Source organism: Anolis sagrei, chromosome 4 (assembly GCF_037176765.1).
Source record: "Anolis sagrei isolate rAnoSag1 chromosome 4, rAnoSag1.mat, whole genome shotgun sequence".
Lineage (NCBI taxonomy): Eukaryota > Metazoa > Chordata > Lepidosauria > Squamata > Dactyloidae > Anolis > Anolis sagrei.
In genome coordinates, this window is record NC_090024.1 from 205835452 (window position 1) to 205862678 (window position 27227).

At 39.9% G+C, this 27227-nt stretch overlaps 1 protein-coding gene across 1 annotated transcript in view; it reads left to right on the forward strand.

Annotated features, from left to right (window-relative positions):
- The first annotated feature begins 820 nt into the window (after nucleotides 1-820).
- Nucleotides 821-27227, forward strand: part of MYBPH (myosin binding protein H) — a 36367-nt gene continuing 9960 nt past the window's right edge. Inside the window, exons 1-6 of the mRNA XM_060772475.2 lie at nucleotides 821-1161; nucleotides 2855-2989; nucleotides 7212-7379; nucleotides 20326-20414; nucleotides 22659-22857; nucleotides 24049-24188. Of these exons, the coding sequence (XP_060628458.2) occupies nucleotides 999-1161; nucleotides 2855-2989; nucleotides 7212-7379; nucleotides 20326-20414; nucleotides 22659-22857; nucleotides 24049-24188 (894 nt within the window). The 5' untranslated portion in view covers nucleotides 821-998. The remainder of the gene's footprint in view (nucleotides 1162-2854; nucleotides 2990-7211; nucleotides 7380-20325; nucleotides 20415-22658; nucleotides 22858-24048; nucleotides 24189-27227) is intronic.

The window sequence follows — 27227 nt, forward strand, 5'->3', positions numbered from 1 at the left end:
GAGGAGGATGATCCAAATACACGGCCTCCAAGCTGCAAGCTTTCTTCTCCTTGGATTTCTTTGAGAGCATCCCTATCCCTGCATATTTCCAATTTCTTATTCCTGCACTGCAACTCCCAGCAATCCTCCAGATAGATAGATTAGATAGAGATAGGTAGGTAGGTAAATAGATGAATCAGGAGGACTGCTGGGAATTGCAGTCCAAGAATAGTTAGGGAAGGAAGAAAGGGGAGAAAGAGGAAGGGAAAGAAAAGATGGGGGGGGGGTGGAAGAAGAAGAGATGGAAGGAAGGAGGGAAAGAAAGAAAGAAAAAAAAGGGACGGAAGGAAAGAAAGAAAGAAAGAAAGAAAGAAAGAAAGAAAGAAAGAAAGAGGGAGGGAGGGAAGGGAGGTCACAGCAATGCGTGGCGAGTACAGCTAGTGCTACAATATAGGTTGATCCAGCATCACACTAGAAAATGAATCCAGTTTAAATCCGGTTGCTGTCTCCTGCAGAATTCTGAGGTTTGTAGTTTAGGGAGCAGCCTTTAACTGCCTCACAAACCTCCCTAATTCTGCAGGAGGCAGACACCAGATTTAAAGTGGATTTATTCTCTAGTGTGATGAGGTCTAATATTAGAGACCACGGGAGTCGGCTTCGTCGCGGGTCCATCCCCACTTCGACGGTATGGAAAACTGCCCCAAGGCTGGGCCGGGGAGGTGCTGAATGCGCAGCTTGGAGGGAGAGAGGCAGGGGGAGGGAGCGAAGGAGGCAGCTGCCGGGAGGCTATTCCTGTCCTCCCCCGCCCAGACAGGTGGGCCAAGGCCCGAGGAGCCAGGAGGGGTGGACAGAGGGTTGGGGTGTGTGTCAGGGGCCCATAAAACGCCCCTCCTCCGCCCCAAGAGCGAGAGCCGTCCAGGCAGGGAGAGCGCGACCAACTAGAGTCCCCAATTCCCTCCGCAGGTGCGCCCGTCCGCCACTTCGGAGCCTCACCAAGAGGAGCCCCGCAGATTCCCTCCATGTCCGAGCCCACGGCACCCCCGGAGGCCTCTCAGGCCGCCCCACCGGAGGCCCCGGCGGCGGAACCGGCTCCCGAACCGGTCAAGACGGAGCCAGCCCCGGAGCCGACCCCCGCTGCGCCCGCAGTCCCGGAGCCGGCCCCGAAGAAGAAGCCCAAAGAAGGTGAGGCAAGGCTCTTTGATCCCCTTCTGCATCTATTGCAGGCATGCATGGGCCAACTTGGGCCCTCCAGGTGTTTTGGACTCCAACTCCCACCATTCCTGACAGCCTCAGGCCCTTTCCTTTCCCCCCTCAGTCACGTGTTTTGGACTTCAACTCCCACCATTCCTGACAGCCTCAGGCCCCTTCCTTAAGCGGCTGAGGGGGGAAAGGAAAGGGCCTGAGGCTGTCAGGAATGGTGGGAGTTGAAGTCCAAAACACCTGGAGGGAAGGCCCAAATTTGCCCATTTCTGCTGTAGACTTCAATCCAGTTATTGATCTCCACTAGCATCAATCCATTGAACTTCTGGCAATTTAGTATGTCAACAATAGGTCTGTCAGTTCTCTTGTTCCAATTGGCATCTTCTGTCTGAGCCTTGACAACTGGATTTAGGCCACTGTCTGTTTCTGAGTCGTGCTGCTGTCAAAGGACAGAGACCACCAAGAAATGGGAAAGGAAGATCAGATTTTGCACAACTTTAACAGGTTGCCATGTGATCCGTTTTCCAGGAGGTGCGCCTCTCTCTGTAGTACCTGCCAGGGGTTGATTGAATATGTAGGACATGTATCTCCTTTTAGAAAAAGTAGTGTTGCACACCAATTAGGCAATATCAGTGTGCCCATGTGGCCACCTCCCCCCAATATATTCAAATGTTTCTATATTCAAGGAGTTGCATGCATTCAATGAGACAAACATTGGAAATGGGATTCCCTCTTACAGTGTTACAACCTCCTAATGCCGCGACCCCTTAATACAGTTCCTCATGTTGTGATGACCTCCAACAAATTATTTTTGTTGCTATTTCATAACTATAATTTTGCTACTGGAATGTAAACATATGATATGCAGGATGTATTTTCATTCACTGGACCAAATTTGGCACAAATACCCCATACATCCAAATTTGAATATTGGTGGTGTTGGGTTGGTTGATTTTGTAGTTGCTGGCATTTATAGTTCACCTACAATCAAAGAGCATTCTGAACTCCGCAAATGATGGAATTGAACCAAACTTGGCACACAGAACTCCTATGACCAACACAAAATACTGGAAGGTGTTGGCGGGTATTGACCTTGAGTTTTGGAGTTGTAGTTCACCTACATCTAGAGAGCACTGTGGACTCAAACAATGATGGACTAAACTTAGCATGAATACTCAATATGTTCAAATGTGAACACAGGTGGAGTTTGGGGAAAACAGACCTTGCCATTTGGAGTTGTAGTTGCTGGGATTTATAGTTCACCTACAGTCAAGGAGCATTCTGAACCCCGGTAACAATAGAATTGGTCCAAACTTCCCACACAGAACCCGCATGAGCAACAGAAAATATTGTGTTTTCTGATAGTCTTTAGCAACCCCTCTAACACCCCCTCGTGACCCCCAGGGCACACAGGGTTTACTCCAAGAACCCCACCTCTTTGCTGAGACACTCAAGAAAGATGTGCTTTTTCTGAAATGGGATTTTTCATCATTGTCACAAACTCTAAAATACAGCTAGATTTTTTTTGTTATGATGTGGCCAAGCCCTAGTGTGCAGTGTTACAAACAGCAATATCTATGTATAGATAGATAGTTAGACAGAAATCTACAGTGCATTGATAGGAGCAGCAAAAGACCGAAGTGCCTTATTTATGCCTTTGCATTTGTGGTTTCAGGAGGTCCCGGTGCCCCCGTGAATCTGAAAGTGGATGATGTGAATGACAATTCTGTGACTCTGACATGGGACGCACCAGAGAATGTGGGTCCTACTGGCCTGGATGGATATGTGGTGGAATACTGCAAAGATGGAAGTAGGATTTGGCTTTACTCTCTTGTAAGCATGAAAAGCTGCATGTGCCAAAGTGGGAAACAGCATACCGGGGATTACTTCTCTCTCTGTTTTGCCATCCAATTATAATATAGAGCAGGATGGGATCAGATGGCTTTCATGCAATGTTCAATGAAGATACGGAGTAGATATGCAGAGATGATTCCAAGTCTATTTCTGTTAGCAAATAATTTTTGCACACTTCATAGAATCATAGAATTATAGAGTTGGAAGAGACCTCGTGGGCCATCCAGTCCAACCCCCTACCAAGAAGCAGGAAAATCGCATCCAAAGCACTCCTGACAGATGGCCATCCAGTCCCTGCTTAAAAGCCTCTAAAGAAGGAGCCTCCACCACACTTCAGGGCAGAGAGTTCCACTGCTGAATAGCTCTCACAGTCAGGAAGTTCTTCCTCATGTTCAGGTGGAATCTCCTTTCCTGTAGTTTGAAGCCATTGTCTTTCATCCTAGTCTCCAGGGCAGAAGATAACAAGCTTGCTCCCTCCTCCCTATGACTTCTCCTCACAAATTTATACATTGCCATCAACAACAGTTTGCATTCCTTCTGCTTTCATTCCCCATCCAAGAACTAATTAGAGTTTTTAGTAAAGTTTAGAATGCCTGAAAAAAATATGACCATGCTGGATTTCAAGCTCCAGTGAGCCCCAGGCAACATAGCTAATGTCTGGAATAATAGGAGCTGTAGTCCAACAACATTTGAAGGTCCACAGGTTTACCCAGGTTGCCTGTTACAAAAGCTCCGAGGTGCAAAACCGTTTCACAAATGTGGCCCCTCCTAGTTGTTGCTTCTGTCCAACTGCTGAGCAACAGAACTTGTGCACTGGTGTTGGAAGCACAACATGTGCTAGGGAATTATTCAGAGAGGAGAAGCAACTTCCCAACTAGGAAATGACAGCCTTCATTCTTATATATAGAAACAGGACAAGAAGAGAAGTAGCTTTCCAAATTTCCAGCAGAGGCAGTTTTCTATGTTTTTCAAATTGTGAAGTGGGGCTGAAGAGGAATTGTTTTTTCCCAACACAGTCTAGACCAGGCATGGGCAAACTTTGGCCCTCCAGGTGTTTTGGATTGCAACTCACACAATTCTTAACAACCTCAGGCCCTTTCCTTTTCTCCCTCAGCCGCTTAAGCAGCTGAGGGGGAAAAGGAAGGGGCCTGAGGCTGTTAGGAATGGTGGGAGTCTCAGTCCAAAACACCTGGAGGGTCAAAGTTTGCCCATGCTTGGTCTAGATCATGGGTGAGAATTGCGTGACCCTTAAGTTGTTGGATTACTACTTCCATTAGCCCTAGCTAGCACAGTCAATGGTGAGGAATGCTGAGAGTTGCAGTTCAACAGCTTCTGGAGGGCCACATGATAACAACTGGCCTAGAATTTTTCATAGCTTGAATCCATTGCAAAGGAATGGTAAATACCAGTTCATGGAGGATACCAAAGATGTCCCTGCTGAGAAATACTTTTCAATGCATCACAAATTATAGAAAGCTAGGGACAACGAAACTTCACATTACAAAAAAATAAATAAATCTTAGAGCAGCCATACAATCTAATTTTAAAAACCTGGATAATATGAAATGCTAGATCGTATCCCAACTGATAGCCCCAACTAAAATAGACTCAATGCATTAAATGACCTTATTGCTTATCAACTTTGTTGCTATTCAAGGGATCTACTTTGGCTGAAATAACTGTTGGACTTAAGCCTAAAGTTGTGAGCAATTTGGATTATAATAATTTGGATAATATTATAGCCAGAATAGGTGATGTGATTTTTCTTTACAAGATTAGTTTTACATCACGAATATGCTATAATTATAATAAATATTAGTTGAAAGCTGCTACATTCCTTGTCATTGTTGACATCCATATTGATGTCAATATGGACAATACTGTGTTACTCATTTTCACTCTGAAAGCTTAATATATTTAAGTGATTGGATTATGCATGATGTCTGCTGAGCTACAGCTGGCTGTATAAAATCTCATAAATTATTTTGTGTTTAGCACTTTTTGTTCGCAAATGACATTTTGTATTCCCAATTGTTTGTTGAATATTTAATTTGAGGCAGCTTCAACTGGCATGAATGAATTATCATGTATTTATGACGTCTCTACTACATGGGGCATTTGGAGAATTGTTGCCAAAGGCTGCAGTCTAATCATATTGCCTCAACATTTATAAGACATTTGAATTAAATTAGAATGGTCTTTTCTAGTGTTTTTAAAGTGTTGACCTTGAGGTTGTTGTAGGTTTTTCGGGCTATATGGCCATTTCTAGAACCTACAACAACCCAGTGATTCCAGCCATGAAAGCCTTTGACAATATGTTGACCTTGAGCCATTTCCTACCTGCATAGCACAGAAATTAGCCAAAAAAAATGCTCCAAGAAGAAACATTAAGAGAATAATGTGCAGTCCCAGTGTAGGTAAACTGAATGTTAAATATTTTGAAGGAGAGAGTGGATCTCTTGCAATCTCAGATTTGGTTAGATATAATTAAATAATTTTGAAACAGTCCCAATGTACTTATGTTCAGTGGGGTTTATTTTGAAGTATGTTTACCTAGCCGTGCTTATCCAGTGTGTTTTAGTGGTTTGAACACTGGATTAGACTTTGGAAAACTAGAACTTGAATCCTCACTTGGCCCTGGAAACCCACCCAAGTGATCTTGGGCAAGTCACACTTTCTCAACCTCAGAAGAAGGCAAAGGCAAACTTCCTCTGATCAAATATTGTCAAGCAAACCCTGTAACAGGTTCACCTTAATTTTCCCATAAGTCTGAAATGTCTTGAAGATGTGCAAGAACAAGGTTTAGCTAAGGTTGCAACTTTTCTGTCTCTCTTTTAAATCTTTTCTTTTTTGAAGATACCAGGCTGGAAGGAGCTGCTAAAATGTGTTATTGTTTGTAAACAGATTATTTGTTGTCCATTGAATACATTTTTATAATAGTTCTCCTGGACTCAGTTGTTTATGGCCTCACAACTCCAAAGTTTCTTGGATGAAACCAATTATCTGGATCCATCGCAATCTGGTTTCAGGCCCGGTCACAGGATAGAAAATGTATTGATCACCTTGGTGGATAATCTACGACGAGAGCTAGACAGAGGGAGTGTGTTCCTGCTAGTTCTCCTGGACCTCTCAGCAGCTTTCAATGCCATCAATCATGGTATCCTTCTGGGTCATCTCTCCAGGATGGGACTGGGTGGCACTATTTTGCAGTGGCTCCAGTCCTTCCTGGAGAGTCAGACCCAGATGGTGGAGCTGGGGAATCCTGTTCGACTCCTTGACTGTTGGCCTCAGGGTTCAGTTCCGACCCGATGCTATTTAACATTTACATGAAACCTCTGGGAGTTTTGGAGTTTGGTGTCAAATTTATGCCAATGACACCCAACTCTACTATTCCTTCCCACCAAATGCCAAGGATGCTCTCCTGACCCTAAACCGATGCCTGTCATCAGTGATGGACTGGATGAGAGCTAATAAGTTGAAGGTAACTCCAGACAAAACAGAGGTATTCCTGGTCAGTCGGAAGGTGGATTGGGGGTGGGATTACAACCTGTGTTGGGTGGGGTCGCACTCCTCCTTAAAACACAGGTACGCAGTCTTGGGGTGCTCCTGGACTCATTGTTGACCCTGGAGCCTCAGGTTTTGGTGGTGGCTTGGAGCGCCTTTGCACCGTTAGCTGCACCCGTATCTTGAGACACCAGCCTTGGCCATAGTAATCCACACCTTAGTCACATCCCGTCTGGACTGCTGCAATGTTCTCTACGCCGGGCTGCTTTTGAAGATAGTTCAGAAGCCAGCGGTTGAGAGATCGCCACCCTGACAATGGATATTTACTTCAGCTTGCTAATATGTTATATCATATTATATTGTGCTTTTACTGTATGGTTTGGTAAGGTTTTTTGTGTTTATTATGTTTATTTAGTTTAACCCTTGTTTTTGATTGTTTATAAGTTATATTGAGCTTGCTTTATTTTATGTTTTTGTTTTGTTTGTCCATTTGATTTTTGACATTGAATATTTGCCATTTTGTTATTTCAGTAAACCGCCCTGATTTCCCCCAGGGAGAGAGGGTGGGTTATAAGTATTATTATTATTAATTATTATTATTATAATCATCATTATCATTATTGCAGAACTGATTCTTCTAACATATGCCTTATTTATCTATTATTTTGCTCTAGCCACAAACTGGGTGGCTGCCAACAACAAGCCCTTCCTTTCTACCCGTTATGTTATCCGTGACCTAACATCCGGAGATAAACTCTATATTCGTGTGACATCAGCAAAGGGTGATGCCATAAGTGATCCAGCAACCCTGGAGCAGCCTGTCCTGGTCAGAGAAATTCTTGGTATGTATGGTCAATGCATGAAATTCTAACAAAACATGTACAATATGATCATTCAAATGATCCAAAATCTCAAAAGAGAATTCCTAAGACTCTCTAGTTCAGAGCTTTAGGAAGACAAATACTGTGGTTTTTGAGCTGTTTATTTATTTAGTTAACTTTTATGCTACCTTTCTCTCATAATGGGACCCACTGTAGCTTACAAAGAAAGCTATTTTAAAAAACCGTCATGATAAAAAGTATAAAACAAAGTATAAAACAGTATGGAATTCTTCAAAAGACATACAAAAGGCTTAAAAAATAAATTAGAAATTCCCAATGTTCTCAGAGTCAGCCCCAGTCAGCATGACCACTGCAGGAAACACTTCTATGCAATAGATGAAAAAGTAACTTTTCTGAGCTCTAAGTCATAAAAGGGCAAACCACATATCACTGGAAGGTCTATTATGGATCTTCCGATTTATTTTTGTTTTAAATTAAAATGCAGCCGAAGAAGGTTAGTAGTGTCCTTGGAATAGCAGTTTGGTGAGCAAGAAAGGATCAACACATATCTGATCATAATCAGTCTCCAAACTTTTGTGGGAAAATGTTCAATTTTCTTATTTTCCATTGGGAAATGGCATGATCTGCTTGCTCTGTGTAACAGAGAATGAATTTTGTTTAAGTTCATGTTTTGACTATTATATCTATGCACAACAAAAACTTATCTTAGCCTCCCTCCTTTTTTAACTTTTTCCAAAAGTGCTTTACAGAAAATTATTAACATTCCACTCAAATGAAAATGAATGACAAGTATACAACAATAAACCAGTTTATGTAGAAATGTACCTATCTTTAAATTGTAGTTTAGAAGTCAAACAATACTCGCATGAACTGGTTTTAGTGTTAACACCCACCCGGTACGATTATCCCCAAGTCATGAAGTGGACTGAGATACTTCCTTTTCCCCGCATAATGAGCATGGATGTTCTTCCGTTACCTACAGGGTAAAGTAGTCACTCATTCCGAAAACCGACCTCCACTTCTTGCTCTTTCTTTCAATCAGAATCAAAACAAATCACAGATCTCATACAAAAGATTGTACTCCTAGAGATTATTATGCTATTTCCAATAATGCTCTAGAGTAGCTTGGATCAATACTACTCCGTAGTCTTTTTGTTGTTATTGTTGTTTTAAGTTTTGTCTGAAAGATTGTATCTTCCTGTATGAACCTGAGCAAATTTTCAGATCATCTGGAGAGGGCTTTTTGTCTGTCCCATTATAGTCGCTGGTATGATTAGTGAAAACATATGAAAAAGCCTTCTCTGCAGCTGGTCCCACAACGTAGACTTCCATTTCATTATAAGATGGGTCGGAGCTCCTTTTGGTCTTTTTTTACTAGTGATGTTTTATTTCAACAAACCCTCGGTCTTTTACTGTGTGTATCAGAGGGATTTTTCAGTGTGTGTTCTGTATGTTGGATTTAAATGTGCTTTTAACTGTTTAAAAATTTTAATATGGTAGTTTATTTCACTGTTTTCAAACTTTTGTACCATGCATTTCAACCTTTATTCTGATTGTGCTATAAGCCACCTTGGGTGCCATATTGAGGGAAAGGCAGGATATAAATTAAAAATTAAATAAGTTGAAGTGTGTACTTTCCAGTGTTAGTAGCTCTCTAGCTCTAGGGTGCTCTCATGTTCCTGGAAACATAATATAAATAACATTTCCAGGAATCCTTCCAGAATGCTATAACCCATTGGAGAAACAGTATTCTGTTAGTCTGGTTTTTGGATACAGAAAGTCTTGGAAGAAAAGGAGGTAGGTTTTTGAGGGCCTAGGAGCAACTGCAGACCCAGTTGGGTTTTTTTCAGGGACATTTAAGAAGCATTAATGTTAGAAGCATTGACAGTACACATAGCAAAACTGTACACTCTCCAGCCCACCAATAGTCATTGTAATTAATTACCCAGGGATTTGAAAAATGAGCAGCACAAGGAACATTGAGCTCTTCATTTGAGCTGATGTTCCAAGCAGTGTTTTAAATGGGTACAGGTTGATAAAAGATTTAACTAATGCTGTGTGAGATTATCATTAATAACTAAAAAGACAAATGGATGTTGCTACTGCATTTCTTGCACCATGAATATGCTGGGCAAATGCATATCCTAGCTGTTGTGGCCAGTGCTGCAGCATCTTTAAATCTATTTCATGGGCCCATTATATCTGCTGATGGAAACTATCATCATGTTTCATCCAACATAACCTGCTCTTCAGAATAACAGCACAATCCTATAAATGGCTACTTAGAAGTAAATTTGTTTATTTTAGTGGTACTTCCGGCTAAGTGAACGAAGAAATCAACTTTATGCTCCCTTTGAAAGTGAGATTACTTTCTACTGAAAACATGGTGGTGCAGTGGGTTAAACCACTGAACCGATAAACTTGCTGACCAAAAGGTTGGCAGTTGAAATCCAGGGAGCAGGGTGAGCTCCTGCTGTTAGGTCCAGCTTCTGCCAACCTAGCAGTTCAAAAACATGCAAATGTGAGTAGATCAATAGGTACTGCTTCTGTGGGAAGGTAATGTCGCTTAATGCAGTGATGCTGGCTACATGACCTTGGAGTTGTCTATGGACAATGCTGGCTCTTTGGCTTAGAAATGGAGATGAGCTCCACCCGCCAGAGTCGGACATGACTAAATGTTACCTTAACCACACACACACACACACACACTTTACTTTCTTAGATGATCCCTTGTAGCCCGAGGATGATGGTCCTCTAAGTGCAGCTTCTTGGGGGTGGGTCCATAGGTGTCTGTGGAGCCCTATTCTCGATCCGCATGTTCTCCTGCAGTGAGGACATCGGTTTCCAGGTGGAAGGCGGTCCCAGTCAGGTTTGGTTTGATACGCCTTCCTCTTGGCACATTTCTCTCTTTTGCCCTCCATTTGTGCCTCTTCAAATTCTGCAGCGCTGATGGTCACAGCTGGCCTCCACACACATACATATAGACATACACATATTGAAAATACAACAAAACAACATGAACACACTGTAAATGAGCTATAATGATTACAGTTTAGAACAGAAAACTTAACACAACTTTTCAATATACAAAAATTGTACCAATACTACCTATTCCATACATGATTTTAAAGAGATTCTCTGTAAAGATATTTATCATTGCTATACTCCCCAAACTTTTGTGTATTGTTTAGAGAGCTACAGAAATTTAGGTTAATTTTCAAAAAACAGATAATATTTTTTCTGTACTTAAAGTAACTATTTTTTCTGTGATATCCAACTCAGCTGGATCATTTAAAATTTCCTTACAATGTTGTAACAAATATATCCAATTGATGTAACAAATATATTCATTTTTTTGCAAAGTATACTAGATTACTTTCTCCCAACAACAGACTATTTTAAAATGAGGGGTAGAGGTACAGCAAAATGTGAAAAATGTAACATCTCAGCTAGAAGTGCAAGGATGTTAATAATAATATTTATTTATTTGATCAGTCATATGACCATTTCAAAGTGCAAGGATGTTTTTAACCAGGGATGCCATTGTGGCTATGATGTGAATCCCCTGGGCCCTGAAGCTCCAAACACTATAAGCAGTTTAGGTGACAGGAGATTAAACTAAGTTAAAGTCAGTCGTGATCAGGTATACCACATAAACAGATTTATTTCTGGAAATTAATTCTGTGCAAATACATCACCAATGCTTTCACACATATTTGCATGCACCCCACCCACATAAACACAGAGAGCAAGAGCAGCCCAATCTGAAATTTCTGGGCATATTGTAAAGAATCACATGGTATTAGTTGCTGCAGAGATAGTATGTTCTTTACACTCTTAATTCTATCTAGTTGAGCAGCAAGTGTCATTAATTAGAGTGCTTTGTATGTTTTGGAAGATATGTGAGAATTAAATCTATTGGTTGGGATAAAAAGAAGAATGATGGACAAGATAATAAATAAACAAGGCCAGCTTTTGCACTGCTGCATGTTGCTTTTTTCCTTTGAAACTATTAATGGCGCAAGAGTTATAGTTTCTTTCCCCTCAATCATCTTAGACCTATTAATTTCATTTCAAGCTATAGTCAGGCTCTATATGACCTTGATTGTATGTTATGGATCTGAACGCATCAGTGTCGTCTCTGCTATAATAAACAGGTATTTTTTGTAGAGTATGAAACACTTAAACTTTGTATAGCTTGAATAGAAGAATCATGATTCAGACTAACCTAATTTCCCCTGATGAAGAGGACTTATTTTTAGATGAACCTGTTGATGGAAAACGATGAAAGCTGATGATGAGCATCATTTTCCACTAGTTGATCTGTAAAAGGGTGTTACGGTTGAGCATGTAAGCATGCTGTCTGTCAGCATGGACTGTAGCCGGGTTTATGGAAGAGCTGCCTTCCATATTTGTGTAGCACTGCCGGGAGGTGAGGAAAGAGTGGAGCCATCAGCACATCTGCTACTGTTTTGTAGACAGTCCTTTTTAACACGGGTCTGAATGAGTCTAATGCAGTATCACATTTAAAGTATTGGCAGTATTTCATTGGCATTTGTTCTCTCAGAGCTGAGCATAGTGTCCTAATACTGCTCAACTCATGCCACATAGCTATATTTGAGTGCTTGTATGTAGAGATGGCTGCAAGTATATTTGTTTATTACCAAAATATTCACTATTTTTTACTAAGGTAAAGGTTTGTTTGTCTCTGGGGTGTGGTTCTCATCTCCATTTCTAAGCCAAAGAGCCAGCATTGTCCGTAGACACCTCCAAGGTCATGTGGCCAGCATGACTGCATAGAGCGCCATTACCTTCCCGTTGGAGCGGTACCTATTGATCTACTCACATTTGCACGTTTTCGAACTGCTAGGTTGACAGAAGCTGGCGCTGACAGCGGAAGCTCACACTGCTCCCTGGATTCAAACCTGCGACCTTTCGGTCAACAAGTTTAGCAGCTCAGTGCTTTAACCCACTGCGCCACCGGGCAGATATCAGTTTTGATGTTGTATTCTCACAAAATTCATAATTCTGACACTGCTCCATGTTATAAAATGCATGTATGTGGTAGACATCTTGACAGTGAAATTCTAATTAATCCATAAAACCAAGTGAGGTAAGAGTCTGGACCATAATTAATAGTCATAAGCTTTTCCTGCCCTGTGGGAATCCCAATTCAAGTGCAAAAGCACTATTATTTGGCAGACATTTAAAAAAGATGATAGTCAGAAGACATCCTGTATACTCTTTAGAGTCTTCATTGTAGACCAGAACTTTTCAAACAGTTTGTTTTGATGACACACTTTTTAGACTTGCATTATTACGTGATACAGTAATCAGTTTTATTAGTAAACTGGAGGTTAAACCAATCCCTTATAAGAGATACAGACACGTACATAAATTGTATTAACAAAATGCAATGGAGACACAACATATCTCATTAAAACCTTTCATTTATATATTTTTAAAATATATGAGTTGTAAGATAATTACATAGATTTCCAAGTTTTTCTCATTTCCCATTAGGTTTGCATAACACACCTACACACTGCAGCCACATACTAACATGTCACTACACACAGTTTGAAAAGCTCTGTTGTAGGCTAATTGTTATAGTTACCACAACTCACTAACTAGTGTTTGAGAAAGTGATATCTTCTCAGAATAGTATGTAGTCTTTCTTTGAAATTTGTCCAAGAGCCTTAGGGTGCTTCTAGATAGGGTTTAAACTCATGATGAAGCAGGTTTAAGAAATCACTTCCCAAAACCCCAAGCTCTCCATTTGGGTGTCCCCATGCCATCCCTGTAACTTCCAGAATGGCATGGGGCCACCAACCCCCTCCCCCAAAACCCCCAAAACAGCCAGAGAGATGGCATGGTGGCCAGGTATATTTTCTTTTAAGGGCAGGGGGCGGATTTGGGGGGTGCCCTCCTTGGTTCTCTGGACTTTTGGAAGTCCAAAGAATAAAGTGGGCTGTGGGCTTACCCTTGGACTGCGGAAGGTCCCAGTCTAATGGGGTATCAAATTAATTTGGGACAAATCAGGAGTTTTCCTGCTTTGTCCCAAATTAATTCTCTTTTACTGACTGCGTCATTTGGACACCTCTGGGAAGTCTGACAGGGCCCACATTTTGGCCCCTGTCTGGAAGCACCCTTAATCTCTTTTTGCAGTTGTCAGTAATGTAAATTCTAGTTCAATTTGTGATATAGTTATACAGTGGCATATTGCAATAGTTGAGGTGATCCAGCTTTGTTTTTACAAATATCAAACTGTATTTAGTGGCAAGTTGCTGCTATATTTAATTCTGTTTAACTAATGAAGTTGTTTTGTGCAATACAGTTCTGGAAGCAACCTTCCAATTGAGTGCTTGCGTTCCTTTATTAGAGGATAAAATTGCTATAGTTCCTTAGAGACAAATGGTATATCTAGACCATTAGTTTTCATTAGTCTTCCAGAGACAGTTGATGTGCTGTGGCAGCAGTACCAGATCTCATCTTAGGTACTCATTTGGTACCTAATGCACCATTGTTCCCCTGCAGTTCCTTATGTACAATATGAAAATGTCACTACTGACATTGTGAAGTAAAATGTTTTTGAACCCCAAGTAAGGAGAAAAGCTTGAGTAATGGGATTGTAGTCCAGAACTTTTGAAGGGTGCTAGATAGAGTAAGGCTCCTCTAATGTGTGTCAACTGTGCAGAATGTTCTCTCAGTGTGTCTCCCCCCTCTGTTTCCATCTCTATTTCTCCTCTCCATCATCCAAATAAAAATAATAGTGGGGTAAGATCTGTAATTATGATATTATCTAGTAGGACATATTACAACAGGAACACACATTGAAAAGTTAATGGCCAGGGAAGACAAAGCCAAGTGGGTTATCTCAGAAGATATTATACCCCAAATGGAAAACTGATTCCAGATTCAATACATAATGGAGTAAATTGTTTTAATGACTCTTTTATAGTTACTTGAGTTAACTATAAAAGCAAAAATGCAGCCTCCAGGGAACCCTAACCATAACTTTGATCCAAATTGCTTTTTGTCCAAAATACTTTTTCCTTTAGAAATGTTTATTTTTTAGAAGGAACTTGAGATTTGATTGCATGCAAATACTGAACCCCACACCTTTTAAACAGTGAAACCATTTGGGATAGGGTGGGGTGGCTGGGTTATACCAACAAAGTACCAGGGAAAGCATTTAATCCTTTCCCCCATTATCTGTTACTCAGAGGGGATTGATTTCACAAGCATTTTTTTTGCACTACCAGGGTTCCAGAGATATGTTTTTGTTTATCCATACATTAGTCTTTGGAGATGTAATTATTGTACTAATAGCTCTTGTTTATTCTATTAGTTGCATATGTCCCTTATCTTTTCTCACTATTGTAAATTAGACTATGTATACTTTTGCATATGTGATTTTTATCAGAATCTGAATATCTCAGAATAGCAGTTGTTGCACAACAAGGTTGACAGTGCTGTGGCATCGCGGCCCTGCTTGAGAGCTTTCCATAGGGAACTTTGAGAAAAGAGTGCAGGAATAGGTGCCGTCGGTTTGATCTAATGAGGTCTTCTTATGTTCTTTATTACTGGTCATGGGCAAACTTGCAAATTAGATGCCTTTTTATGACTATGCATCATTTTCTATCACACTTAAACAAAAATGTGCAGAATGCTACTATATTTTATTTGGAAAAGAAAGCAGCAGTGGGGATCCAGTCTCGTACCATGTTCTGACCAATCCTCCTACAGATTTCCCTTCTAAAATCTACTTTGTCTCTGAAAATGCTGTAGTGGGGGTTTAAACCACATCTCCCTGCTGTAAGTCCAGTGTTGTAGCTATTGCACCATAACAAGATCAGAATCATAGAATCATTGAGTTGGAAGAGACCACATAGGCCACCTAGTCCAACCCCCTGCCATGCAGAAAAAACACATAAGATGTATATTTTTGTGCAAAGGCAGTGTAGTGTAGTTGTTGCATGTTGGACTAGGATTCTGGAAGATCAAGGTTCAAGTCTCAAAGGTAAACTTCCCTCTGAAAAAATCTTGCCAAGGAAACCCCATGATACAGTCATCTTACGAAGACTTACAGAGTCTCCATAAGTGAGAAACAACTTGAAGGAACTCAAGTAGATCAGCAATATTTTTGGCATCATAACTGTAATAAGCAAAGTATACCTCTCTGCATATAAGGATTTAAACATTTCCATAGAAAATCCTTCCTTTGGAGTGTTGAGTTTCTCTATACTGATGAGGATAAGTGCCAGGAATGGATTCAAGAGCCAGCTGGATGACTAACTGAAGATGTTGTTTCATTTGTTGGCAGGGCCATTTGGATTTATCAGATCCTCAAATATGTCCCATACATTGCTGTCGCTTTATGCACACAGCTGATAGACTATCTTTGAATGTGGTTTTAATCCTGGGTCCTCCTTTATATGATCATGGCTGGAATGTAAGCTGCTGCACGTTTAAGCCTTACAGGCACACACGGCTCTTCTATTAAACCTCAGCATAATTCCTTTGCAACTAAGGGAATACAAATATAGCATACTAGAGTTACAGCATTGCTATTTTGATGGCAGCGAAGGTGATGACAAGTGATTAAACTCACATATACTGATTTATTTTTTTTTGCATTCCCGTGCAATGTTTCCCCAGGGAACATATAAAAATTTGCTTCCAGAATGAGCTGCTGTCTTCTTTGTCTTCGTAGCAGAAGGTCTCTGAGTAAAATCTGGAGATTTCAGAAGAAGGGAGGATGACGGGACACAAAGAAAGGCTGTCCAGAAGTGTGATGAAAACATTGTATTACTGCAAAACATGGTAGCTCAAGATGAATTCAGACACTCGCTGATACCCCACATTTTCAAATGTTTTCATATTTGAATGTCCAAAGGTTGGCAGGGCTTCTAAAACAAAGGTGTCCCTTTGTTATACTGAACTAAAAAATGGTGCCATAACACAGGCTAGGTATAGATGCCAAGCTAAACCCTTTGGGAATCTTCTCACCATGAACTTTGCCCACTTCCAATCCTCTAAGCACAAATTGTGTATTGGGGCTGAAGATTATGAAGAGGCAGGTTATGAAATTTGTGGATATGATCACCGACTGGGGTCTGGGCTGTTGCAGTGCTTGGAAGGGGAAAGTGGGCTGAAAGGAGACCAGGCTGTGCCCCTCACCTTCTCATTCCCGTAACACCACTCTCCCCCAACTGCTGATTCCCACCCCCAATGCTATACTGTGTCCCTTTTTTCTTGTCCCTCACCCCCACCACTCCATCCTCTCCCTTTTTATTTTGCCCTTCATGGGTTTCCTGGGGCTTCAACTGGTGAAATGGGGCGCATCAGCAACAACAAAATGGCAATAGCACACTTTTCAGACCTTGGTAACCATCCACCAACCAATCTCCCTCCCCTGATTTGACCCCAATCATGATTTAAGGCATAGGGCACAGATGTAAAAAAAACAGAAACAGAAGAGGAATTTCTATTCAAGTCCCCAGGCATGTAAAAACGTGCTTTGGGAATGAAGTGAGAACAAATTATTTTTATTCATCCAAAGTGATTCAGACAATAAAGAATCTGTGAGTAGTTCCTTGGATCCATCTTTTATTGAATGTAGAAGAACACTCCACACAATTCTACACTTTCACATACATTCCTTTTAATTCCTTATATCTATCTTTCTGTGAAAGCAAGTACTCTTTCAACTGATCTAGATCACAGCTGTTTACACCATTTGTCTGTTAATAGTTGCTATGTCCAATTCATCATTTGTAGCCAGCTGTCTGTTGACAAGTCTTTCCATATTTAGCCAGGTTGGTCTTTGGATGGTGATAGAACTGTACTTGAATTGAAGCCTTCCCTCTTGATAAAATCTGCCAGAGCTTGCACCCATCAAGCTCCTAAGATTGGTTCTATGCCATGAAAAGGTGGCAGAATATGGACCTTATCACACACTAGAGCATGGGTCCTCAAACTTTTTAAACAGAGGGCCAGGTCACAGTCCTTCAAACTGTTGGAGGGCCAGATTATAATTTGAAAAAAAAAACATGAATGAATTCCTATGCACACTGCACAGATCTTATTTGTAGCGCAAAAGACATTTTAAAACAATACAATAATTAAAATGAATAACAATTTTAACAAATATATATTTATTAGTACTTCAATGGGAAGTGTGGGCCTGCTTTTGGCTGATGAGATAGGATTGTTGTTGTTGTTGTATGCTTTCAAGTCATTACAGACTTAGGTTGACCCTAAGCGAGGGCCGGGTAAATGACTTTGGAGGGCCGCATTCGGCTCCCGGGCCTTAGTTTGAGGACCCCTGCACTAGAGCATGGGTCCTCTTTAAATCTGGTTGCTGCCTCCTGAGGAATTCTGGGGTTTGTAGTTTAGAATTTTGGGATTTGAGATGAGGCAGTTAAAAGTCTTTTTGCCACAGACAGGGAAAATAGATGGTATATCTGCCTTCCAAGAGCAGTTTGAGGATTTCCGTGCACTGCTTCCAGAGAAGAGATTTCACAAGCAGCACTGACTCAAGAAACTTCTCTTCTTCCATTCACTTTTTATAGTTAATTGCAATCTCCCAAAGGAATAAAAAGTCCACAAAATCAGATATGTTTGGCATTATATTTCTGTAATCTAATGGAAAACAACTATATGTTGCAACACCCCCAGGTTTTCATTTGCAAAGTGATTTTTTTTTATATGCAGCCCAGTAGGAGCAATAGTTGAGATCTTTTAAAAATGAAGAAATTTCTTTAATCCCTTTTCAGAAAAAGAGGTATATAAACAATGTGATACAGTTGATCCTTGGGTATCGGTTGGGGTTTGGTTCCAGGACCCTTTGTGAATACCAAAACCCATGCTTAAATCCCATTCTATACTGTGTTGAAAATGGCAAACTCAAGATTCGCCTTTTGGATTTGGGGGTGGGAGATTAATATTTTCAAAATGCAAAATCTGTGGATATGGAGGTCCAACTACATAGAATCATAGAGTTGGAAGAGACCTCAGATGATAACACAGTGTACTGCAGCTTTTAGAATTGTTATTTCGAGGTTCCTTGGTCTGCTAATCCTCTGAACTCTTCAGGACAGATCTAGCTGTGCTAATGATTCTGTTCTAAAAGATATACTTATTTATTCCATATGTTCTTCAAAATTTAATTACCCTGTTTTGTTTTCAAATTAACTTGTCAAAATGGGATATCTTGCTACTTGAATAGGGATTCACTTCACCCCAATGTGCAACATGGGTCGCATGGAATACAGTTAGTTGGTCTGAAACCAATTCAGTAAGGCTGGACTGTCACCCACCTTTCCAGTGTGAAACACTGGGTTGTCACCATGCAATCTCTCCATCTTCTCCCTGGTTGTGTGGGTGGCTTTGCTGAGCAAAAATGCCCCAATCCACCCCTTCTTCCCTTTTTCTAGCTCAGGGAAAAGGCAGTGGTGGTGGTGTCCCACGTGGATAGTGGACTGGTTTGCATTGGTCCGATGTCCACACTCTGCCTGAAATGCAGAGCTGCAATATACTTTGCCTAATGCAGAGCTAAACCACTTCAGCCATGTTAAGGAATGGAAGTCACTGAATATCATTTGAACAGCCAGGAGCGATATTTGGTCCACTTTGAGTTTAAGGCTAGTGTAGACAAGACCTAAGAGAAGAAAACACCTAAATAGTCATTTTGACAAGATAGGATCTACACATCTAGGAAGATCTCTTTGCAAAAGCTGTCATTGTTTCTTGAAGTTCATTAAGTTGTTTTTGTGATAATTTAATATAGTAATTAAATTCCAAAACAACATTGCAGTAGTTTTGAAGTTGAGAGTGAAAAGCACTAGCAGTCAGCATAATTCTAAAATAGCAGCATTATGAGATTTGCATACATTACTAGTGCTGATTGTTTCCATCTGACAGTTATGGTGAGACACAATAAAGTCTGTTGAGCTGCAATTTGTTATTAGTCTCATGGAGTAAGTTATTATTTAAGCCTTTCAAGTTAAAATGATTACCATATATACTCATATACAAGTTGACCTTATGTGTAAGGCAAGGCAGGTTTGGGAATCAAAATTATGAATTTTGATATGATGCATGGGACTATTCCACAGAGAATAAAGTACAGGGTTAGTCAAAATGCATAGGCCAATCTGCCATTCAATTGAATGGCAGATTGGCCTATGCATTTTGACTAACCCTGTATTAACATTTCCTCTAGCCATACAAAAAATCAACCCAATTTTTAGGGTCAATTTTCAACTAATTTTTTTAGTTTTATACATGAATATATAGGGTATGTGTCAATATGCAAATCTTCTGTTAGTAAATTATAGTTTCGATTTGCCTTAGTAATTTTCATTTGCAGTCTTTTTTTCTGACAATCATATTCAGTGTAATGTTTAGCTCAAAATGGGCTGTAAACACGAGCTTTTAAAAATATTAACTGCAGCTGTAAAAGTTGAAAACTATTATAAATCCCTAGTCTTAATTGACAATGGATATGCTGACTAAGGGATTTTAGTTCTCCAAAGGTAACTTTTCCAAGTTCAGATAATAAATCATCATTGCTAATGACTTCCATATAACATTTGTTACTTTGACCTTGGTCTTCTTGCATTGTGGCAGATTTTTAAAGTGCAATTTATTTATTTTTGGAAGGTAGAGATATGCCCTCATAGCTTTGATTAGAACTCATTCCTATGGAGTGCCCCCCCCCCCCCCCCCAGATAGTAGCAGGGAAAGCTCTTCAGTTTTTGTCTCTTTTGCCTCTAGAATGTGTTCATGGACCCAGGAGAAAGCAACTGGTTTCTTTGTTTCTTCTTGACTTTAAGCAAACTGAAAAATATATATAATATGTGTTGTGAAATTCAGTTGAGAGATTGCAACAGGGTTCTGCAGTAGCAATGACCAACAGGTTTAATTTTGCATTCCCCAGAGCAACCCAAGATCCGTCTGCCACGCCATTTGCGACAATTGTACTTGAAGATTGTAGGCGAAGTAGTGAACCTGGTGATCCCTTTCCTGGTATGTGAATCATGATTTCTATTTAATGGCTGCTGTTCTTTCTGTTTTATCTGAGGAAAAGCTAACAGTAGTTGAGAAGGCAAAGTGGCACCTACAAGAGGCAGCAAACCCATATTCTGAGATGTGTTTCTGTGGACAGACTTCAGTATCTAAAAACAAAAGCAGTGTTAAATGTCACATGTATTCAAACAGAGCTTTGAAAAATCACTTTTTTGGAATCAAATGTCCAGAATTCCTTTACTTAATTACTTAAGTAAAATTGTGTGTAAAATATTAAGAAATAATATCAAGAAGATGGGAAAGCTTATACCTCTGTTTATGTATTGTGTGTCCTTGTTAATTTTATAACGGCATTGAATGTTTGCTGAATATGTGTTCTGTAATCCGCTCTGAGTCCCCTTGGGGAGATAGAGCAAAATATAAATAAAGTATATCATTATTAGGGGAACTAGTATATGAAAATAAAAACAAATGCTCATGCTTTTTTCAAAAAATACACCCTGATATGAAAATTATATGATATAGACAGGTAACTCAATAACAAGGTTCAGAAGATTTTTGGACTACAGTTCCCCAAATCCCCTAATCAGCATTAAATGGACTTGTAGTCTAAATAACACTGTTCCGGTAGCAGCTGCAGAGCAGATTGCCGCTGGTGAGTCTGGCCGGGGGATTCTGGAAGTTGTAGAAAAAGGAAACCATTGCCCTTACCTGTAGACCAGGGGTTCTCAACCTGTGGGTCCTCAGATGTTTTGGCCTTCAGCTCCCAGAAATCCTAACAGTAGGTAAACTGGCTGGGATTTCTAGGAGTTGTAGGCCAAAACACCTGTGGACTCACAGGTTGAGAACCACTGTTCAAGATGAACTTTATTTTACTTTAATATGGTCTGACTCCTTAGGGCAGTGGCTCTCAACCTGTGGCCCCCAGCTGTTTTGGCCTACAACTCCCAGAAATCCCAGCCAGTTTACCCGCTATTAGGATTTCTGGGAGTTGAAAACCAAAACATCTGGGAACCCACAGGTTGAGAACCACTGCCTTAGGAAGTAATGAAACAAAAAGTAATATTGGTGCCTGAGAAGAGTTCATATTAAGACATGCTGGGATTGCAAATAGGGTACAGCATAAACTATTGAATCTCAGCCAAGCTGTGCTTGGCTGACAGTATGTTTTACAGAGGCATCCTGGTTGCATATTGCAAGCTGTGCAAAACCTGAACATTAAGGAAAAATGGTATTACAACCTTTTCACACTAAATTCTGATAGTAAATCAACTTTGATCTTCCTCTGATTCTCCTGCCTAGTTTTTATCTTATCTAATAAAATATTTCTACATAATAAAAAAATCTGGTATCAATATTGCTATCTATATTCAGAAACAAAGTGTTCTAATCCAGCACTAGTGTTGCAAGATTGTCCAGAGCCTAGAATAGCTCTTTACCAAAAAGAGCATGCACTAACAATATGGAGTGGTATAAAGCGGGTTTATAATAGACTATAGAATTTTGTGCATTTCCTCGGGTATTTCTGGACAGACTTCACTGTGGATCTAGGAATCTCCCTTAAAGGGACAGGTGCCAGAAGCAACTGCTTGTGACACACATTCATACTTGCTTCAGCTGTCGCTAAATATTTCATTGAGGGAAGGGTTTAGAGACCCTGGCTTTTAGGAAAAGGCTCAAGATTAAAATTTGTGACAGCCTGTCTCCAGCACACTTACTAATACAACTGCACAAACAATGGTTCTAGTCCATTGGGCCTACAGAGCTGGAAATACAGTGCAACCTTGGTTTCCATTGGGGTTTGGTCCAATAATCCCCTTGGATACCAAGATCTGTGGATGCTCAAGTCTCATTATATATGTTGGCAAAGTAAAATGGTGTTCCTGCTATAAAATACGTAGCAAAATCAAAATTTACTTTTTGGAATTTTATTCAATGTTTTCATCCATGGATGGTGAAATCTCTGTTTGTGGAGGATCTACTGAACTGCTTCTGACCAGAATAAGAGTGATGTTAGCATAATTATGTATTTGTGCTATTCTAGGCTATCTCAAACACTAACTGCTAAGCAAACTTCTAGACTACCAAATGTTTTGCTTCATAGTGTTTTTTCTAGCTCTAGCCTACTCCAGGTCTCCATGAAAGAAGAGCAGCTGCCGATTGCTGTAGATTCATTTTTTTATTTATAGGCACTGGGAAAAATAAAATAAAGCTGTTACCAAAACTTCCTCATGCTTTTCTTAGGGAAAACCAAAGCCACAGGTGACTTGGACCAAAGACGGACAACCTTTGGATCCCAAGCGTGTCATTATACGCAACAGTGATAGAGACTCCATCTTCTTCATCCGTCAAGCACAGCGCATAGATTCTGGAAAATATGAAATGACTGTTAAGATTTTGGATGAATTAGAAGACAAAGCCATAATTCATCTCCAGGTGGTTGGTAAGGGCAATAGAACCATGTAGTTATCATCTAAAACTGTGAGAGAGGAGTATGGCCACAAAGTCTATTTTTACACATCCCAGTATACACCGAAAGCCTCTGAGAGAAAATCCATTTGTATGTATGCAACTTCTTTGGTAAAAGATGCCAAACATTTCAAAATAATCCCGAAACATAGTGCTATTTCCCTGACACTCAGTGTGATCCAGGTCCAGTTTCCCACAAACTATCAAAAATGACCTAAATCAGTACATTACTATTTCTATGAATATCAGATTGAATCAGTAGTGCATTTACCCAGTCCTGATGGCTCAGGTTTACTTCCTGTTTGCCTCCTGATTTTCAAAGGGTCTCTCCTAGACGAAAACAGGTCCCCTCCCTAAAAACATTGAGAATTGACTCTCCACTACCCAGATGCATTCATTTTTTTTAAAAAATCCAGGTGAGGGCTTTGGAGGCCATACAAATGACCTTGGTGATCACGTATGACCTACACTCTGCAATTCACCATAAGGCTGTTTTAAAGGGTGATCATGTGCATCTCTGAAGCAAAATTATCTAAAGGCAGGAATCAGCAATTGTATTCCTCCAAATATTGGGAAACCCTGGCTTTCTAGCATTCTAAGTGGAGGTCAGTTGCTGATATGGATTTCGAAGAGGCATGAATGGAGGTGAAAGGGAGAACTGTGCCAAGAGAAAGGCACTTAAAGCAAAGCCTTGTGATTACCTTCCATCTGGAAGTCTATGTCCTCATTGTGAAAACCACCAACACTCTACTTTGGAAAGCAATCATACTTGACCATGAGTAATAGAATGGTAACTCTTAGCAGCTCTAACCAGCATAACCACATTTGCGTACCCTTGATTTATCATGTTCCCTGAGTTGACTTTTGTGTTTACGGTTTGACCTTATTGCATAATTGTGTAAAAGGAAAATGTAAATCTAGAGAGGATGAAAGAATTTGGAGTCATTGTTTCAGGCATTAAGGCTACACTCAAGTCAAGAAAAATGTCCTGTTAGCCACTTATGATCATGATGAATGAGGTGTTCCTTTTTCAGTAGGATGGTTAAATGGCTGCTGTTTTTGTTATGTGGTGCCTCCTAGTGTATTGTTCAGTACTATCCATTTGTAGACAACACATCCTTAATACATCAACAGTAATTTATCTACATTTTGTGACACTTTTCAGAGAAACCAGGCCCTCCTGAGAACCTAAGGCTACTAGATGTCTGGGGTTTTAACGTAGCTCTGGAATGGAACCCACCCAAAGATAATGGCAATGCTGATATCACGGGTTATACAGTCCAGAAAGCAGACATGAAGACTAAGGTAAAAACTGGAGACTGGATGATGTAGAAAAAAAATGAATGTTTAAAATATTATGGGGAACAGTAGTGGGTCCTCTAGCCATCACCCGAACCCATATTCTAAAAGAGATTTAGATATATTGCTGCTTTTAATACTTTTGTGACATTTGCCTTTCTAGAGCATTTGGCTACAATCTGATACAGAGTTTTTCTGGGAGTGAATCAAATTAAACTCAACAAGATTTGTGTTTTAACAGACACATACACAATTGCATTCTTCATCTTGAATTAACTGAAAGTTACACTTTAATCAAACACTTGACATTGATTTTAATGAACAGCGTACACAGTTTAATGTAGAGAAGCAGTGCATTTCTCAAATACATTTGGTTGTTTTATTGAAAAAACCAAAATATTTGGGAAATAATGAAAGCTGAAGATTATCTCCTAGTTCTCTATTCGATAAGAGATATTTAAAGTTTGGTTAATTTTATAGTTGAAATGATTAAATGATTCATCCTACAAACTTTAGTATACTTCCTATCCCTTTGAGGGGGGTTGTTTTGGGGAACAATGCCCTTATTCTGCCCACAATTAATTAAAGCTGATCAGGGATTTGAACATAGGTTCTCCATAATTATCTGAACTATTATATAGGAAAACGGGCCAGGCTTTAGCACAGCTGGTAAATCACCATCAATGATACGATCTACCAACCAAAAGGTTGTCAGTTCAAAGCCCTGGGTTGGCATGAGCTCCCGACTGTCAGCTCAGCTTACTGTTGACCTAAACTGTTCAAAAACAGCTTGAGTTGTAAGTATAGAAATTAGGTACTGCTAAAACAAGTAGGGGAGTTATTTCGTGACACCGTAAAGAAAAAGTTCAGAAAATGCCTGGTAACCAAAAGGAAGGAGGAAGTCCTGATGGCTCTTCATCATAGACGATGGAGTGACAGCACCGCCCTGTGGCTGGATTCAAGCACACCAAAGGTACCAAAAAGCTGGACTTTGACACAACATACCTCCTTTCTGTTCTGACTGTGTCTGTATTGTTTATTCAAACAATGGCATTAAATGTTTGCCATGTATGTGTACTGTGATCTGCCCTGAATCCCCTTGGAGAGATAGGGCGGAATATAAATAGTGATATTATTATATTATTAAAAGAATGGGAAAGGCTGATGTGGGAGTATTCAGGCAAAGCAGTGGGTGGAGGCCAGGCTTTAATACAGGTTTGCCAGATTTGTCAGTTCTTCTTTCTCTAATATTCAGAATTTCTTTTTTTAAAAAAAAACTTCAAGTAGGCCAGTTCTTTATCTTGTTACTACTAAAGGTTGTTGCACAGTATATATATTTTATTTTCCATTACCGTGAGAATTTAGGGATTTTTTAAATCAAAATGCAAAGAAGTGAAATTGTTTGCTGTCACGTTAGAGATTTCTTTGCTACATTTTTGGGATGCCATAGGTGAGTTGTGCGTGTGCCATGGGTCAGATCCCAAGTGTCTGTTGTGAGACTGTGAAGTAAGAATACAATCAGAGGAGAAATACATACCTGATCAAACACCTGGAATGAGTGTGCAGTAAAGACTGAGTGTGTCTTTCTGTAGTTTAGTATGCTGGTTTTCCCTCATTTGGAGTCCATAATTGCAAAATGCATTCACCTTCATGTCTATTTAGTTATTTACCAACAAAGTAGATAATGGAAAGACTCACAGTTGGTTTAGATTGTGGAAGTCAGGTTAGGATTAAAAGAAAAATGCAAATTAAAACTGTAAAAATGCTTCATATATTTATTTTATGTTTTTTTAAAAACTAAAATAAATGGAAATGGTAACAATATCTTAAATGAGAAGGTAAGTCAGGATTTTTTTAAAAGCTGTACATGCTGATTTTTAACCAAACGACAACAAAACAATCTTTCTAAATATAACCATATTTCTCCCAACAAATCTTTCCCTTGAGAACTTTTCCTTCTCTGATCCCCCATCAGCTACTGCTATTTCAGAAATGGCAGAAGGTCGACCTAGTTTTCCTTTGTAACAGAGCTTTGTTTGTGAGATCCAATCACAATCCCTGCAGAAGAGTTGTCACTCCCAGCTATTTCTGGAAACCTGAAGCTCTGGCATGTTCTTCCCTTACCTTCGCTGCAGAAATAGCATTTTGGATTGTGAGAGATTTTCAGGGGCATTTCACATGTAAACATGGCTATGCATTAAAAATCTAATGTATACACAGCTACTTGAAATGTTTCCAGTCATTTTACCCCAAGATACTATTCATGTTTCTGCTGAATGTGCTCTGAGAAAAAAATGTGACTAGCCCGCGATTATGCTTTTCCAACCCTATTTCCATAACATCTCTCACCAATATAAACTGACTTATTCACCATATATATGCCAAAATAAAACACGACATAGCTGTTCTTTCGCTTTGGGAGTCCACTTGTTCTGGGAATTAATCATTTAAACTGTAGCAGTATTCATGAATGTAGACGAATGTACACGAATTTGTCTGCATATCTGAGAATCAAAGGTCTCCTTACAAGATACAAGACCTTCGCAGAACTGTATGCAGATACACAAAAATCGAGGATGTGAATTGCAGTGTATTACTTGAAATGTGGCTTATATGTTTCAAGTAAGAGCATGATAGTGTGCTAGATGGCTAGAAATAGGGCAAGATTATCTCTTTTACTGATGTCATTGATCAAAGTACTTGGCTGCATAAAGAACTGAAGTCATGAATCTGCACCTCAATGCAAAAGAAATACCAGAGGAAATAGAACATTTGGCAGGGAGAGTTTTTCTCCCCTCTCTATTTCACACTCTCCAAATGGGAGTGTATATTGTTTCTATTGAAGCTGCGTAGTATCATCCTAACAAACAACAATATTGCATGTGCAACTCATGGCCATTGGAAATACAAGACATTATTTTACAAAGTCATTGAGCCCTTGAGCGCTCCAGCTGGAGGTCAGCTGTGACCAGCAGTGCTGTAGAATTTGAAGAGGCATGAATGGAGGGCAAAAGAGAGAAACATGCCAAGAGGAAGGCACGTCAA